We start from the raw sequence: 17,124 nt of genomic DNA on the forward strand, positions 1-17,124 counted from the left end.
AACTTTCAACATACTGATAACCACAACGTCGTTTTTTTTTCTCTCTTCATGCCGTTCTCCCTCATTCTCTCCTCCACATGACCAGCTTCTTCCGGTCCTGATGAAGACCTTGACCTGGATGAAACTATGCATTCAACATCACAATTAGTACTTTGTTGCTCCTCCTCTGGCTTTTATGATGGCCTGAATTCTTTGAGGCAGGGCCTTCACTAACGAAAAATGATTTTTTCCACCAAGCTGGTTTCAACTTTCTCGAAAGCAGTTGAAAGATGGATTGATATCCAGACTGTTTGCTGGCCATGTCATTTAGTTGAACTGAATGGGCTGAAATTCCCACAGCCATGCTCTAAAATCTATGGAAGGCCTTCCCAGAAGAGTGGAGGTTATTATAACAGCAAAGGTGGGGAACAATTGTGAGAATGTCACATAAATTCTTTTCTTCACAGATCCCAAGAAGTTGCTGCCATACTCGCCTTCTGTGTCTCCCTCGCACTAATGCTGGCCCGGGCTCCACTCGTGGATCCCCTGGTGAACTGGAGACAACAGGGAAGAAACTGGCTGAATGCCACCATATGTCGAGCTCACTCAGCGGGTCTGGTTGGTAAGCCTGCAACACTGTCACTGTCTGCGGTGACCCACAAGCAAGACTACTACCGCATAGGCCTTGCTCACCAATGCCATGATGGCCTTACACGGTGGCTTGGATGGAAAGCCAGCCCCACTAATTACCTGCCGTCGACAGAGAGAGGTAGCTCGCAAGCGCCTCCTTCACCTTCAGCATAGCTAAATAGCCATGCCGTTCATTCCCCACAATGGCAGAATAATTCAACATCGTGGGGTTATAAATACTGCTTATGCATGGTTTTCCCCCAGAAGCCTGATATTTTGTAATGCACTTCTGGAAGAAAGGGGAGTTTCTGCAGTGTGAGGGATTTACTTTCACTGGAGAGAAAAAGGCTCATCCAGCCTTAGTAATCACTTCAAGCAGCTCTTTATATGCTGCTCTCAGTTTTTAGCACATCCTTCTGGCTCCTCGGTGTCAGAGAGGAATTATTAATATTATTTTTGTGTGTGTGTTTTTTTCCCTTTTGACTTTCCATAGCGGAAGGAGGAGTCGCAACACGAGCTCCAAAATCCAGCGGAGAGCTGGAGCCGGAAGACAGAGCAAGAGATAGAGCAGCACTCGTCTCCGGCTCCTCTTCTGGATCCATAAGAGATCCCCCGAACCTTAGACGGCTAGCTGCCTCGGCAGCGGCCCACCCAGATCCACGAGGCTTTGAAACCCAACTTGCTTTGGCTTCCGAGAAGAGTGCGAGTCGCGAGCCCAGCTGCTTAATGTAGGCTGCCATCGCATGTAGGCTCTCGAGGCTGCCATCACATGCTCCAACCCTAGACACTTCACCCAGAAAATGTGCACTATTCCTCGTGATGAAACAGGAGCAAGCCGTAACACACTTCCTGAATTCTCTCACTCATGTTTCTCTCTCGCTCATTCCATTTTTTCTTCTCTTTTTTTTTTTAAAGGGATAGAAAAGTTCTGAGATTTTGAGAAAACATAGCGAGGAAATGAAGAGTCTTTTTGTTTCTTTACACAAACAAACAAACAAACAGATGTGGAAGTCGAACCATCTACACCTCCTCTTCTGGGTTTCCCAGAATTTATCAGTTTATTTATTTTTAAGATAACCTGTAGTGCATTTTGTTTACCGTATTAAACCTCTGTTCCTAGTCATTTTTGATTCATTTCGTTTCATCCAGACAAAAATGCACACTGTTTTGCCTTCTTTATTATTCAGAATAAAAAAAAAAAGGGAATCTTTTAAGTCAGTTTTTTTTCTTCATTAAAGTTTTGTTAGAAAATTAAATTGAATCGAATCTTGGAGAATGTATCGTTACACCCCTACTTCCTAGTGTTGGTGTTTTACAAGCCAGCAGCCAGGGAATTGTGAGAGATTTTTAAATAGTGTTGAGATTTCTAATTGAAATAAAAACAAGAGTGAACACCTTCCACAAAGAGAAGTGGTTATGTTGACAGATTTTGTGCAAACAGGAAACAGTTCATATGAAGTTGTTTTGATAAAGTATAAAGCATATAGTGTTGTACCTCTATTTAAAATGCTTGATTTAATAAGGAAAGCACAGTAAATACAAATTCTGAGAAATTAGGGTTTTGTTTTTTTTTGTCGTACTGGTTTCAGTTCTGTTTGTATCATGTCCGTTGTGAAAATGCTTTCTGCATTCAAATCCCATGCTTCAGTGATCTGGGAGTGTTTATAGCGCTGTGACTTTAACACTTCGTAACTGAGAGCTGCTGCTACAGCAACTTCACCCACAGCTACCATGACTTTGATCCCCGTCTTCATCTGGACGCTGATCCTCTGGACTCAAGGTCAGACACTGCTTCAGATTTTATCTCTACAATGATCTGTTCATACAAATACACTCATTGTTTCTATTATAATATTTCACTTACTTAAAATTTGTTACATTAAAAATATTTTTTTCAGAATGCAGAGGTCAAGTCACAGTAACTCAGACTCCTGCAGTGAAATCTGCTCTTCCAGGAGAAACAGTCACCATCAACTGTAGAACCAGTCAAGCAGTGTACAAGGACTCACATGGTGAAAGGTTATTCTGGTATCAGCAGAAATCTGGAGAAGCTCCTAAACTCCTGATTAAATATGTAAAGCAGATACAGTCGGGTATTCCAGCTCGTTTCAGTGGCAGTGGATCTGGATCTGATTTCACTCTGACCATCAGTGGAGTCCAGACTGAAGATGCAGGAGATTATTACTGTCAGAGTCACCATGAAATCACTGGCTACTGGTTCACACAGTGTTTTAGAGTCGTACAAAAACCTCCCTCAGTCAGATTGTAGAGAGACTGCACTGCTGCAGCTGGGAGCGACTGCAGGTGCTGAGTTGGAGGATGTTATACAACATAATGACACTCTGTGGAGGAGAGGAACCATACCACACTAACTCACAACTTACATTAGAAATCTCTCAATAATCATCACACCACACGGCACACAGTCCATCACGTCCACTACTGTAAGATAAATAGTTTCCTGTTTTTCTAGACTGTCATGGTGCAAACTGTGTAAAATAGTTCTATGTGATATTAATTTATCTATATTCACTCCCTTGATATAAACACACTCTTCACCTAATATCCTGTAGATAGACGTGATCCACACACACACACACACACACACACCCCCACCCAGAGCCGGTTCTAGACGTTTAGAGGCTCCCCACACCCCTCCTATGACAACATGTTTTTTTTAATCCATTAATTTAAAATGTTAACTTTATTCAACTTTTTTTGCAGTAATTTGTTCAGTAATTTATTTATAGTAACACACAAATCCACTATTTGAGATAACGAATAGTTTTGCCAACATTATACAGTAACAAGAGAAAAAAAATACAAGACACCGTTACATTGCCAACAAATAATAACAGATGAACACTTCCTGCACACCACTTCAGTAAATGAACATCAGCCCTTTATGTTTTTTTCCAAGCTGGGTATGGGCAGGATTTCCCCCTCCTATTGGCCCTATATAGACTATAGATATAGACATATTATGTGTTGTAGTGCAATACCTTAAATATGCACTATATACACGAATCAACTGCTAGTGGAAGTGAAAGAGACAAACTACTACACAGAAAGAATATTTCATTTCTACATAAAATTGTATGCTTATTTTTTATTAAATATAACAATAATATTTATGATTTGAAAACTAAATGAAGTATTATGTTAGAGCAGTAATGTAAACATCAGCACAATTTAGTAGATACACAGACAGTTGAGGAACTTTTTTTAATACTCTAGTGTGTTTACTCTTTGATTTTGATTAAAACTTCTTTACTTTTACTTTAGTATTTTGCTCCTGATCCCGACGCAATGTCATTGTACGTGCGAATTCAAAGTGTCTGATAGTCTCGATGCGTCCACGGCACTCACGCTCTTTTGAACTCAGAATAAATCAGCAAATGATCTATCCTGAAATGACTCTGATCGACAGAACAAGGCCCAGTTCATTTTTAGAGTACAGTACAATCACTCCAAAATAGATGATGATAACTCACACACCTGCATCACGAGCTGCACTTTCTTTGCGTGTCTGTTTAGCCTTTCGCTCAGCAGCCCCTGAAGGATGTGTTCGTTTCTTACACCATCATAAGTCACTGACTTAAAGTCAGTCAGCTGCAGAAAAGTTGCAATTTTGTATTTTGTTCATCGTACCCTCTCTCTTCATACATTCAGAGGGTGGGACCCACTTTGAAACGGTAATATTAACTGGTTTCACTACAGGTGAGTGACAATTCATCTATATCCAATAGGCTAAGAGCCTAACCTTTTCCTGCACATTTTGATTGGTCTACTAGCGTATAGGGAAGTTACGGTTATGAAGCCGCTGCGTCCAAGCCCGAGGCTCTAGGCAATTGCCTACTCTACCTATAGGTAGTGCCGGCCCTGCACACACCTACCTATTCAATTGACGCATTTCATTTACACCAGTCTGTGTTTGTGTGTGTGATCTGTTGGTTTCCAGAACTTTTGGGGCCCAAAACAAAACCATCCTCATCAAACGCTCGTGTGCAGACTATCACTAATTATATTCAACCATCTTGCTTGTGTAGTCAGAAACATCAACTGAACTCAATAAGATCAGCTGTGACTCTCTCAGGCAGGGTTTATTACCTTGTTTTTTGTTTTAATCGTTTGAACATATAGCATGGGGTGCACGGTGGTTCAGTGGTTAGCATGTTCAGATCACGCCGCCAGGGTTGGGGGTTCGACTCCGACCGCTGCCCTGTGTGTGGAGTTTCCTCCGAGTACTCCGGTTTCCTCCCCCAGTCCAAAGACGTGCATGGTAGGCTGATTGGCATGTCCAAAGTGTCTGTAGTGTATGAATGGGTGTGTGAATGTGCTCTGCAATGGATTGGTAAGCTGTCCAGGGTGTACCCCGCCTTGTGCTCCTTGGGATAGTCTCCAGGTTCCCTCCGACCCTGTGTGATAAGTGGTATAGATAATGGATGGACGGGTGGATTAGCTAAACTAGCATTTTGCTCAGTAGAGGGACATTTCAGACTGGAAGATGAACTCTGAGTCAGGATCAGCTGTGAGACTCAGGGAATGTTACCTGCTCCCTGGTTTTGTTTCCCCTGGATCACATGAACCTATTTCAACAACAAAGATATTAGTGTTTCTCCTAACTTCTGTGTAATTTCTTGCTGTTTGAGGTACCACGTGCTTGATCAGTGTTCATGATGTCCTCATATTGCCTAACTCACAGGTTCCTAACCCTGGTCTACCCATTGTCCACCCCAGTAACCCCAGTCCTGCACATTTCAGCGCTTCAGTGTGTTACTGCAGACAAAAGACTCAAATGTGCAGGACAGGGAACACTCCAGGACCAGGGATTGGAAGCTGTGGGCTAACTAATACATTCTAGGTACATACTGATGTTTAAAGTGTAACGTGTCTCTTGGTATGGGGAAATTCACTATATAAGGAATACTTATGATTTTTTGTAACTGAATATTTATTTCACTTCAGTGTGAGTAACATACAGGGGAACAGTCGTGATTAATACAGTAGGTGTAACAGCATTTCCAACACCATCACACCAGTCCCCAACTAGCAGATGGGTGAAAGTAACATGAAATTTCCCACAAGCTCTTTTACACAAAAATGCTTTACAACGTTAATCCCACTCAACCACATCCTCAGTGTAGATGCTTTCTCTCCATTAGTTCAGGCTGAAGACAATTCAATATACAGGACACTTAGAAAATTCTACAGCCAAAGATTATATAGTTATATTTTATATACTTTATGGTGTAAAACCAAGTGTTATTATTATTATTATTATTATTATTATTATTATTATTATTATTATTATTATTATGTATTTTTCATATACTGAGACAGATACATTGGTGATTTGTGTACGATGTGCATAATCAATAATGTGCAGCAAAAGTGTTTACTGATTCAAAAGGCTTTTATTAATAATTCAAAGCAGGCCATTGCAGTGATACACACACTTAACACATATTTAGGTGATAAGAAGAAGAGCTGAGTTAAAGTGAGGAGTGTGTGAGCTCACATGTCAATAACTCAGATGAAATGATGAAAGTGGGACATTTGAGCAGTAAAGGCCACATGGAACACACAGTGAAGCAGTAGAAGGTGAGCTGAGTAACGTGTGTGTGAGCTCACAGCTCTCAGCACTGCTCTGTGTTCACTGTGCTCACCACAGGTGGTTGGTTGTCCTTGGAGGCCTCACAGGTCACCACCTTGTTCCTCCACTGCTCCGGGTGGAGGCTCAGCGTGCTGCTCCAGCTGTAGAGGCCGTCCGCCTGCAGAACTGCGGTGCTGCGGCTCTCCCCCGAGCTCCAGCTGCTCCCATCAACCTTCCAGCTCAGCCTCCAGTCCGAGGGGAAGCCCTTGTAGGCCACGCACACGAGTGTGACCTTCTCCTGCTGCAGCTCCACACTGGAGGGGGGCAACACCGTCACACTGGGCTGGGTGAGGCCTACACACACACACACACACACACACACACACACAGTTGAGAAAGGAACGGACAGCTGTCAGTCACTCAGGCTTCGTTTCAGCTCGCTGTGTGTGTTTCACTTCCCTTTATATCTTACAGAGCAGAACTGAGTTCAGTGGAGCATCACAAACGTTTCACATTCAATTCAAATACTTTTACATCTTAAATCTATAATGATTTATATTACTGTGATCACTGGAAGTTCAAATCTAACTGTACAGAATATTCAATAATCTGAAATATTACAATTATTTTATAATATGAATAAACGGCATTTAATATACAACATATTTATTATTTAACTAAATTCAGTTTATGCTTCAACATTTAACTCTGTTTATGGACTCACAGTCTCTGAGATATTAAATATAGTTAAATATAGTTAGTGTAACTCAACAAAAAAGTCAGTAATATACACAAACAACAAATTCTATTTTGTTTGTACATTTAAATTAAAATGAGCTACTCGCACTAAAGTCAGATACATTTTCTCAAACTTCTAAAATAAGAAAAATGAGAAACAAAATGAACACAATTTAATTTAGTCATTAATCTGAACACACTGCATTTCAGTCCTTAATCTGAACACACTTCATTTCAGTCATTAATCTGAACACACTCTATTTCAGTCATTAATAAACAGGTTACTTACGGCCCACAGACAGTTTAGTTCCTCCACCGAAAGTGTTCCACAGTGATACAAACAGGTTTAGTGGCCGTACAAAAACCCTGCTGCTCTAAACTCACTGCTCTCTCCATCCATTTAAACCTCTTATTACAAAACAGCTACAAAACACCAACTTCTGTTCACATCAGCTGATTAATACACTAACTCTCCGACTGTTTTTATTACGTTTTAGTGTTTTTTCTCTTTTTAAACATCAAGATTGTCAGTCTAAACTGAGGATGCAGCTAGTGAATAATTCACACAAATAAATTACACAAACTAAAAGCTGAAAATTCACAAAATGTAGATCTGCAATTGCACAGGTTTTACCCATAATGCATCACTGAGTAAAAATGCTGACGTACTAATGATAAATTTGCAATATACGACTGAATGTGTGGAGCTAAAGTGAGAATAATTCTCCACTCCTTCTGTAGACTGATAGAAAGTAATGATATGATGTTTAAGTCCTACAATAATCTAATCATTCATTTACCATCCAAAATATTAGTGTGTATTTACTCACTGCCAACACTGATGCTGCTTCTTCCACCATAAATCCACTACAGTGAGAAACTCATTAACATTCAGTACAAACACCATCCAGTGAAAGTTTAAGCTTCTCTGTCTAATTCACTTATTTATGTATCTTAGACCTAAAAGTGTTTTCCAGAAAATCTCCATCTGACCCCAGAAGCTAAATTCACACAGTAACTCTGTAGTAGTGTGAGATTTACAGTAAGATTGGGGGAATGTGGTAAAGGCGTCTCCATACTTAGTGGACACTTTGCATTGGCAGCACATGCTTCAGTGCTCTGGGAGTGTTTATAGCGCTGTGACTTTAACACTTCATGACTGAGAGCTGCTGCTACAGCAACTTCACCCACAGCTACCATGACTTTGATCCCCGTCTTCATCTGGACACTGATCCTCTGGACTCAAGGTCAGACACTGCTTCAGATTTTATCTCTACAATGATCTGTTCATACAAATACACTCATTGTTTCTATTATAATATTTCACTTACTTAAAATTTATGTTACATTAAAAATATTTTTTTTCAGAATGCAGAGGTCAAGCCACAGTAACTCAGACTCCTGCAGTGAAATCTACTCTTCCAGGAGAAACAGTCACCATCAACTGTAGAACCAGTCAGGCAGTGTACAAGGACTCACATGGTGAAAGGTTATTCTGGTATCAGCAGAAACCTGGAGAAGCTCCTAAACTCCTGATTAAGTTTGCGAATCAGCTACATTCGGGTTCTCCAGCTCGTTTCAGTGGCAGTGGATCTGGATCTGATTTCACTCTGACCATCAGTGGAGTCCAGACTGAAGATGCAGGAGATTATTACTGTCAGAGTGAGCATTCCACCTCTGGCTACTGGTTCACACAGTGTTATAGAGTCGTACAAAAACCTCCCTCAGTCAGATTGTAGAGAGACTGCACTGCTGCAGCTGGGAGCGACTGCAGGTGCTGAGTTGGAGGATGTGATACGACACAATGACACTCTGTGGAGGAGAGGAACCACACCACACTAACTCACAACTCACATTAGAAATCTCTGAATAATCATCACACCACATGGCATACAGTCCATCTACGTCCACTACTGTAAGATCAGTAGTTTTTTTTTCACTCATCAGTGTCTATCACTAACCCTGCAGCCATTACAGTCTCTGATATCAGTCACTGTTATTAATCTATTCTCAGCCTTAGTTTCTGTCTCTATCTTCTGTCTCATATCTCTTTCTTGTACTCCTATAACATGACCTTCTTCAACTGCCTCCTGACACAAAATAAACATTTTAGACCTGGTCCTAATCCATCCTTCCTCATCTCTAGGTATCAGCATTACCCTGCTGTATTTTTCAGATTTTCACTTTGTATCCTGCACTCTTGCTCTCCCTGCCCTGCATATCACCCTCTATTTGTACTGTACCTCTCCCCCACTTCCTGAACCCTCCACTCTTTCTCTTCCTCCTCCATAAATTTCAGCACCTTATGTTTCTGCACAGATCTCAGCATGTCTAGTAGACATCTCATCATGAATGACAGCTCATCAGCTGAAACTAAGTCTCAGAAACACTGAGCTGCTGTATTTCCCTGGAGATCCTTCCCCATGTCAAGATTTATTGATCTCCCAGAAGAACTATTGGTTCACACCATCTGACAACACAGGACACCTTGAGCTAGTTCTGAACAACCGTTTAAACTTCTCTCCTCATATTCCTAACCTGATTTGGTCATGCAGGTTTCTCATTTACATCAGGAGGGTCTGGCCAGTTCTGTCCACAGAGGTCATTCAAGAGCTTGTACAGTCCTTTATTATCTTGATATTAGTCTACTGCATTCTACACAAGTTTATACCTCTTGTATTTGTACTCAAAACAGCAGAACACAAATATCTACTTTGCTACCAGATCTTATTTATATGCACTTAACATATATGTATTATATTAACCTTAAGAACATACTATTTACAGGTACTGTGGGCTCACCTACACAAACACCATAATAAACTTCTACTCCTTAGTGCAGTTGCAGGCCCAATGCACGACTCATGTTTATTCAGGCCTAAAAACAAATGGCTGCTTCGGTCACTGTAAGAGCTAAATTAAGTAAAACTCACTCACGGGTTAGGAGTAACTGGCTGCACTCTGGTTACGGTGGCACAATGTCTTTGTTGTCAGTGTGAGGATTTTGAGTATTGCCAGAGGTCTGAACTTCATGGCAACTCAGACCGCTGTATGTGAGATCCTTGGAGTCTCTGCAGCCTAGCCACAGCTTTTAAACTCACTTTGGTTTGCTGGGACAGCTCGCCTCCGTTAATGTCTGGGTCACTCCGTGTCAGAAATGCTAATGGATACTGAGCTAACGGGTATCCAGCCTCCTGGCTGATTCAGTGTTAGATGTTTTTGTTGGAAAGTCCAATGTCCTCCACTTTTGTCAAGTACAGTTAATCTCAAGTTATTGAACTAACAACCGCTATCTATTCACGACGCAACTTTCAACACACTGTTAACCACAACGCTCTTGTTTTCTCTCTCTTCATGCCGTTCTCTCTCATTCTATCCTCCACATGACCAGCTTCTTCCAGTCCTGATGAAGACCTTGACCTGAATGAAATTACACATACAACAGAAATACAATGAACATATAAATGAAGTACTGCCCTGTCATAACCAAGCACAAACAAATACTAAACATAATAACATTTTCCATAACACCACAAACTGAGAACATCATACCCAACAGAAATGAAACTGAATATATTATCTTTCCTCTCCTACTGGGTTACACTGAGATTCTGAGCTTTATTTGAGGAAAAATAACTCAATTTCAATCAGTTTTAATTTAATGATGTGGTTAGAAAAGGTATGAACACTAGTCTGTCCCTAATCCAACAATAAACACTAATTTGAGTGACAACGTTCAGACCACACTGAAAAAATACATATCCTGCCTTCTAATTTTAGTTCAAATCATTCACCTTTTATTTTTACACACTTGTGTACATTTAAGTATCGACACTGTAACTTTTTTTTACTCATTCAGAATGAGCTGAAAGTCATAAACTACATTCCTGTAAGTATCTGCTTACTAGTTCAGTCATGATTAACTCAGAGCAGTCTGTTGTCTCTGGGCGATGATGATGCTGACAGACCCATCACTACATGAGCAAGACTAAATAAAGATTAAATATCAATTAGAGCTCTTTCTTCTCCTGCTGTTATAAACAGAGGAGAGTGAGAACTTCAGTAAAGGTCATCAGGAGATTTGAGAGACAGCTGTAATTTCCACTGTTTTCTGGAGATTTCACAGTCGTGTCTTCATGCACTGGGTGTAACAACCTCATTCATTTCTGTGAATAACAGCCTACAAATCTGTCTGACAGACAGCCCTGTGTTCTCAACACACAGCAAGTGTTAAGAAGCGATGAGGGTGTGTGTAGTAAATTACCTGCTCTGCTCATACATTACAGTGGAAGACTCCTTTCAGGACTTTCAAATTCAGGACATTTCCTAGAACATGTGCGTCATCTCAGAGAGAAAGATCAAGTCCTGTAGGAGCCTGATCTGACTGTGTGAACATGAACAATGAACAAGATTTCGGTCTTGAATAGGACTCTATTACTGCCTTAATATGTGTTTCCTTGTTTTTTTAGCACTTTATTTTCTGGGTCGTTCTTCTTTTATATGTTTTTTTAAAACTTGTTTCCCTTGTCCAGGTTATAATAGTTTAAATCCTTGTTTTGCCCTGTGCCTACCTGTGTTTATAACTTGAGTATGGATCTGAGAGAGGTTTCATCCTGATCAAGGTTGGTATTTCCTTTTAAAAACACAGAGAAAATATTTTTTTTATGTTTTCTCTTGACTCAGTTTGTTCTTTAATGTATTTTATTGGATTGTGTTAGAATTTTTTTTAAAGGTTTATGCAAATTCTCACCAATCACAGAAATAAGAAATGAAAGTTCTATTGCATGAACACCTCTGAGTCCCAGAATAGATCAACACTTTCAGCAGATGTTCATGGTACTTCAGCCAAACTCACTCAAGCACAGCACAAGACACTTCACTAGTGAAAAAGGAGACATGCTTTCCACATTGAAGCTTTATTTCAGCATAGCTACACCACTGACACCACCTCAGACTGCTAAGCGTGTTTTAAAGTGTACACTTGAATTCTAGTGGACTTCACAGCGGCTCTTTCGGAACGAGGCGATCTGAGTGGTGTCGTGGTGGGACACGGTACAGCCGAACACCTCGGCCTCTTCCCAGCGTTCTTTGCTGAGGGTCAGGGTGCTGCTGCGGCTGTAGATGCCGTTCTTCTGTTCTTCTGTGCTGGTCAGAACCCCCTCGTTCACCTCGACACCGTCTACAGTCCAGCTCAGCAGCGCCCCCTGTGGAGAATAGGCCGAGAGCAGGCAGAGCAACGAGGCCGATCCCTCAGAGAGCTGCAGAGAGGACGGAGGGAGCAGAGACACGGAGGGCTTCACCACCGGACCAGCTGCAGAACACACACACACACACACACACACACACACACAATGATATTAATGTTAATGTGAACTCTATCATAATGAACATGGTGATATTTGGTCATTCAGTTTAATGGCTGTAGAACAGATGCAGTAGTTTATCTGCACATCGCACAACAGAACACGATTCTGATAACGTCATCCAACCAAACTGCAGCCGAACAAAACAATCTCCATCTTCTGATCAAAAGAACACTGTGCTAAAAATAACCATCATACCAGGGTAAAGTTATCTTTATCCAGTAAAGTTATCTTTGTTCAATTTTTTAGATTATCTTAATAATTATTTATGACTTATCATTAATGGGAAATTAGCAATAAACGATTATTGTTCATGCTTCACTGTTACACAAATTTCCATTGTGATGATGAATTAGAGAAACGCAAAGCAACAATTACATCAACTAAAAGCTAACATTTCACCTGAATCTTAAAAAGAGATGAAGTGAATTTTACAAAATGACACGAAAGCAGAGTGTTTATAGAAGCAGCTCTCTCCTCTTCACATCACATTTCTCTATTTTATAGAAAAGATCTACAGTATGTGTTTTTATAAATGTCACATCATTTATTTTTAGTAAATCTATACATTTCATTGAATTGTGTAAATAAACTAAAGAATCTTTGAGGTTTTAGAAAGCAAAAGGCACTTACTTTTCACAATGAGTTTAGTTCCTCCACCGAAAGTCCTCCACAGTGATACAAACAGGTTTAGTGGCCGTACAAAAACCCTGCTGCTCTAAACTCACTGCTCTCTCCATCCATTTAAACCTTTTATTACAAAACAGCTACAAAACACCAACTTCTGTTCACATCAGCTGATTAATACACTAACTCTCCAACTGTTTTTATTACGTTTTAGTGTTTTTTTCCTCTTTTTGAACATCAAGATTGTCAGTCTAAACTGAGGATGCAAGTAGTGAGTAAGTCACACAAATAAATTACACAAACTAAAAGCTGAAAATTCACAAAATGGAGATCTGCAATTGCACAGGTTTTACCTATAATGCATCACTGAGTAAAAATGCTGATGTACTAATGATAAATTTGCAATATACGACTGAATGTGTGGAGCTAAAGTGAGAATAATTCTCCACTCCTTCTGTAGACTGATAGAAAGTTATGATATGATGTTCAAGTCCTACAATAATCTAATCATTAATTTACAGTCAACATATTAGTGTGTATTTACTCACTGCCAACATTGATGCTGCTTCTTCCACCATAAATCCACTACAGTGAGAAACTCATTAACATTCAGTACAAACACCATCCAGTGAAAGTTTAAGCTTCTCTCTCTAATTCACTTATTTATGCATCTTAGACCTAAAAGTGTTTTCCAGAAAATCTCCATCTGACCCCAGAAGCTAAATTCACACAGTAACTCTGTAGTAGTGTGAGATTTACAGTAGGATTGGGGGAATGTGGTAAAGGCGTCTCCATACTTAGAGGCCACTTTGCATTGGCAGCACATGCTTCAGTGCTCTGGGAGTGTTTATAGCGCTGTGACTTTAACACTTCATGACTGAGAGCTGCTGCTACAGCAACTTCACCCACAGCTACCATGACTTTGATCCCCGTCTTCATCTGGACACTGATCCTCTGGACTCAAGGTCAGACACTGCTTTAGATTTTATCTCTACAATGATCTGTTCATACAAATACACTCATTGTTCCTGTTATAATATTTCACTTACTTTTAATATAAGTGCAATATCATATATATTTTTTTTTCAGAATGCAGAGGTCAAGCCACAGTAACTCAGACTCCTGCAGTGAAATCTGCTCTTCCAGGAGAAACAGTCACCATCAAATGTAGAATCAGTCAGGGAGTGTCTTCTCACAGCTCATACGGCAACCGGTTATACTGGTATCAGCAGAAACCCGGAGAAGCTCCTAAACTCCTGATTAAGTTTGCAAATCAGCAACATTCGGGTTCTCCAGCTCGTTTCAGTGGCAGTGGATCTGGATCTGATTTCACTCTGACCATCAATGGAGTCCAGACTGAAGATGCAGGAGATTATTACTGTCAGAGTCACCATTTCATCTCTGGCTACTGGTTCATACAGTGTTATAGAGGCGTACAAAAACCTCCCTCAGTCAGATTGTAGAGAGACTGCACTGCTGCAGCTGGGAGCGACTGCAGGTGCTGAGTTGGAGGATGTGATATGACACAATGACACTCTGTGGAGGAGAGGAACCACACCACACTAACTCACAACTCACATTAGAAATCTCTCAATAATCATCACACCACACGGCACACAGTCCATCACGTCCACTACTGTAAGATAAATAGTTTCCCAGTTTTCTCAGTCATGGTGCTACAGGTCAGATCTTCAGAAAGAACAACAGCATTGGAGATAACAGATCAATATCTACAGTGAAGGCTGGTTGTGATATTGAATAAAGACTAAATTAAATTTTACTCCTCTTCACTAACTTGCTTTTACTGTTATGAAACCATTAGAGAGGAGCCTTATAACATTCACTGTGACACTCATTGAGTCTCACTGCATAAGTATAAATAATGAAGTCATTTAATAAGTTTATAAGTTTATTAAGTCATTTAATAAGTCATTTAATAATGACTTATTAAAAGGCGGATAAACGTCAATCGTAATCATGCCCTGCCTCTTCTGAATCGCAAATATTTTAAATTGAAAAGCTGTTCCTGCCATTACCCAGTTCTTTATTTCAAACCACACAAAAACCCTAATTCTGTTGTTTGTCCTTTTGTGTAATTTTACTGGACAATGTGTGCTTACTGTTCTTATTTCTTATAAATCCGTAAAATTAATTTTAAAAGAAAACAAACAAAAAAAATCATCATCAAGAAAGTAATCCACTTTGTTCACAAAGATATCAGCCACACTCTTTACTGATACGAGTTTTTTTTTTTTTTTCCTCATGTCTGCTAGTGGTGTAAAAAACAAAACAAAAAAAACGTGTTTTTTTTATATATATATATTTAAATGTGTTTATTTATTTATTTATTTGTTTCCATTTTGTGTATGTACTGTTTGTATGTATGTCTGTATGTGTGTGTTTGTGTGTATATGTATGTTTGTATGATATCACTCTACTCATATTTACTCCCTTCATTTAAACAGAGTCTTCCTCCAATTTGTCCTGCTCTGATGTTACTGCAACTCCTGCTGTTGGGTCTGATCCAACCAGTCTCTCTTTCTTTTTCTCTCTCTCTCTCTGTCTCTCTCACTCACACTCACACACACACACACACACACACACACACACACACCTGTTCAATCAACACAATTTTGGGTCTTTCACACCAGTGGTTACCAACCCAGGGGTCGTGACCCCCACTAGGGCTCGATAAAGATTTACGAGGGGTCACCAAGCTCACTCTAGTTGGAGAGTTACAACAGGAAGAAATAAAATGTAAAACAGCACAATAAATAAATCCATTTTGAATATTCTAATAATAGTGTGTAAGATATATGAAAAGAGAAGCCATTTCCTTAACATCTTAACATTGCTCTTTCTAAAACAACAGGGTGACTGCTCAAACAATGAATATAGCAAAGTGCCAGGGAGAAGAGAAAAATCTATGTGCTAAAAACAGAACAAGGATTTATTTGGACAGTTATCTCGAATTTGGTTTCATTGAAGCAATGGGCAAAGTGAGAATTGAGGGTATAATCTGTGCTGAGAGACTAGCAAGGCATCAGAGCACCAAACACCCAGAGATGGTGGGTCAATCCAGAAAATTTTACCTTAGGAAATAAGAACTTGTTATATCATATTGGTCCCAGAAGATCAGAGATGCTTTGACTAAAGCTGGAAATCAAAAGAGACAGGCACCGGTTGCGTCCTAATTGTCCAAAAATCTGCACACCATCGGAGAAACTCTGATCAAACCCGCTTGTGTAAAAATGGCAGAAATAATATACGGGACACAGGTGGCTTCTGAACTGTACGTCTGTCCAATAATACAGTAAAAGACAGAATCAACAGAATGGCAGCTGATGTGGAGAACAGGTTGGAGGAAAAGTTAAAGATGCACCAATTTTCTATCCAACTTGATGAAACTTCCACTGTGGCAGATGAAGCAGTACTCATTGCATATGTGCAGTACATTGAAGACCCAGAAATAAAGCAGGAATTTCTTTTGTCTACAAATTTATCAACAACGACATGAGGAGAAGATATTTTCCATGCAATTGATACGTACTTCACCAAGAAAAACATTCCCGATAATCATTTAGTCGCATGCTGAAAAGGCTCCTGACTGTCTTGTGTTTCACTGTATGATACACCGTCAAGCCCTGGCCAGAAAACACCTTCTGATGAGCTGAATGAAACGCTCAAAATGGTTGTAAAAATAGTCAACTTTATTAAAGCTGTGTGAAGATGAGGCGCATTGACACTCCTCCTTCATACCGAAGTGCACTGGCTATCAAGGGGCCAAGGGTTGGTTCGTTTTATTGAACTGAAAGAAAAAATAAATGAGTTCCTGAGACTGAACAAATAAATAACTGCGAGTTTTTTAAGTTACATTGTCTTTAGTGCCGTTATGATTGCGATATGGTGGTGCCATTTTATATATTTTGGACTGTAGTTGTTTATTTCTGTGCTTCACCTGGAATAACCTGCAGCGTGTAACTTCGAATCAACGCCTCGGCTCGGCTGCGTGTGTGGATCGTGTGTGAGGATTGTACGACTTTGTGCTCTGGAGTTTCACTAGCTCTGGCCTTGCGAGTGTGCACTCACCGACCATGGCGCTAAGGTACACTACACGCCAGCTATTGAATCTAAAACAGAACTGATATTGCCTAGCCAAAGACTCTTACAATCTCTGTCGAGATGCTTGTC

At 40.1% G+C, this 17,124-nt stretch overlaps 4 gene segments (V, D, J or C); 2 read left to right on the plus strand and 2 right to left on the minus strand.

Annotated features, from left to right (window-relative positions):
- The first annotated feature begins 1,754 nt into the window (after window positions 1–1,754).
- On the plus strand, window positions 1,755–2,878 carry LOC128617750 (probable non-functional immunoglobulin kappa variable 6D-41). The segment is given in 2 exon segments: window positions 1,755–2,389; window positions 2,508–2,878. Coding segments are annotated over 2 exon segments (420 nt in total).
- A 3,175-nt stretch (window positions 2,879–6,053) lies between these two features.
- On the minus strand, window positions 6,054–9,272 carry LOC128617751 (Ig kappa-b4 chain C region-like). The segment is given in 4 exon segments: window positions 6,054–6,559; window positions 7,233–7,317; window positions 8,689–8,755; window positions 9,187–9,272. Coding segments are annotated over 4 exon segments (549 nt in total).
- A 1,717-nt stretch (window positions 9,273–10,989) lies between these two features.
- On the minus strand, window positions 10,990–13,628 carry LOC128618443 (Ig kappa chain C region, B allele-like). The segment is given in 3 exon segments: window positions 10,990–12,254; window positions 12,940–12,974; window positions 13,482–13,628. Coding segments are annotated over 3 exon segments (435 nt in total).
- Window positions 13,629–13,849: 221 nt separating this feature from the next.
- LOC128617752 (probable non-functional immunoglobulin kappa variable 6D-41) lies at window positions 13,850–14,396 on the plus strand. The segment is given in 2 exon segments: window positions 13,850–13,898; window positions 14,023–14,396. Coding segments are annotated over 2 exon segments (423 nt in total).
- Window positions 14,397–17,124: the final 2,728 nt, after the last annotated feature.

The sequence above is a fragment of the Ictalurus furcatus genome, chromosome 14 (assembly GCF_023375685.1).
Source record: "Ictalurus furcatus strain D&B chromosome 14, Billie_1.0, whole genome shotgun sequence".
Taxonomy (NCBI): domain Eukaryota; kingdom Metazoa; phylum Chordata; class Actinopteri; order Siluriformes; family Ictaluridae; genus Ictalurus; species Ictalurus furcatus.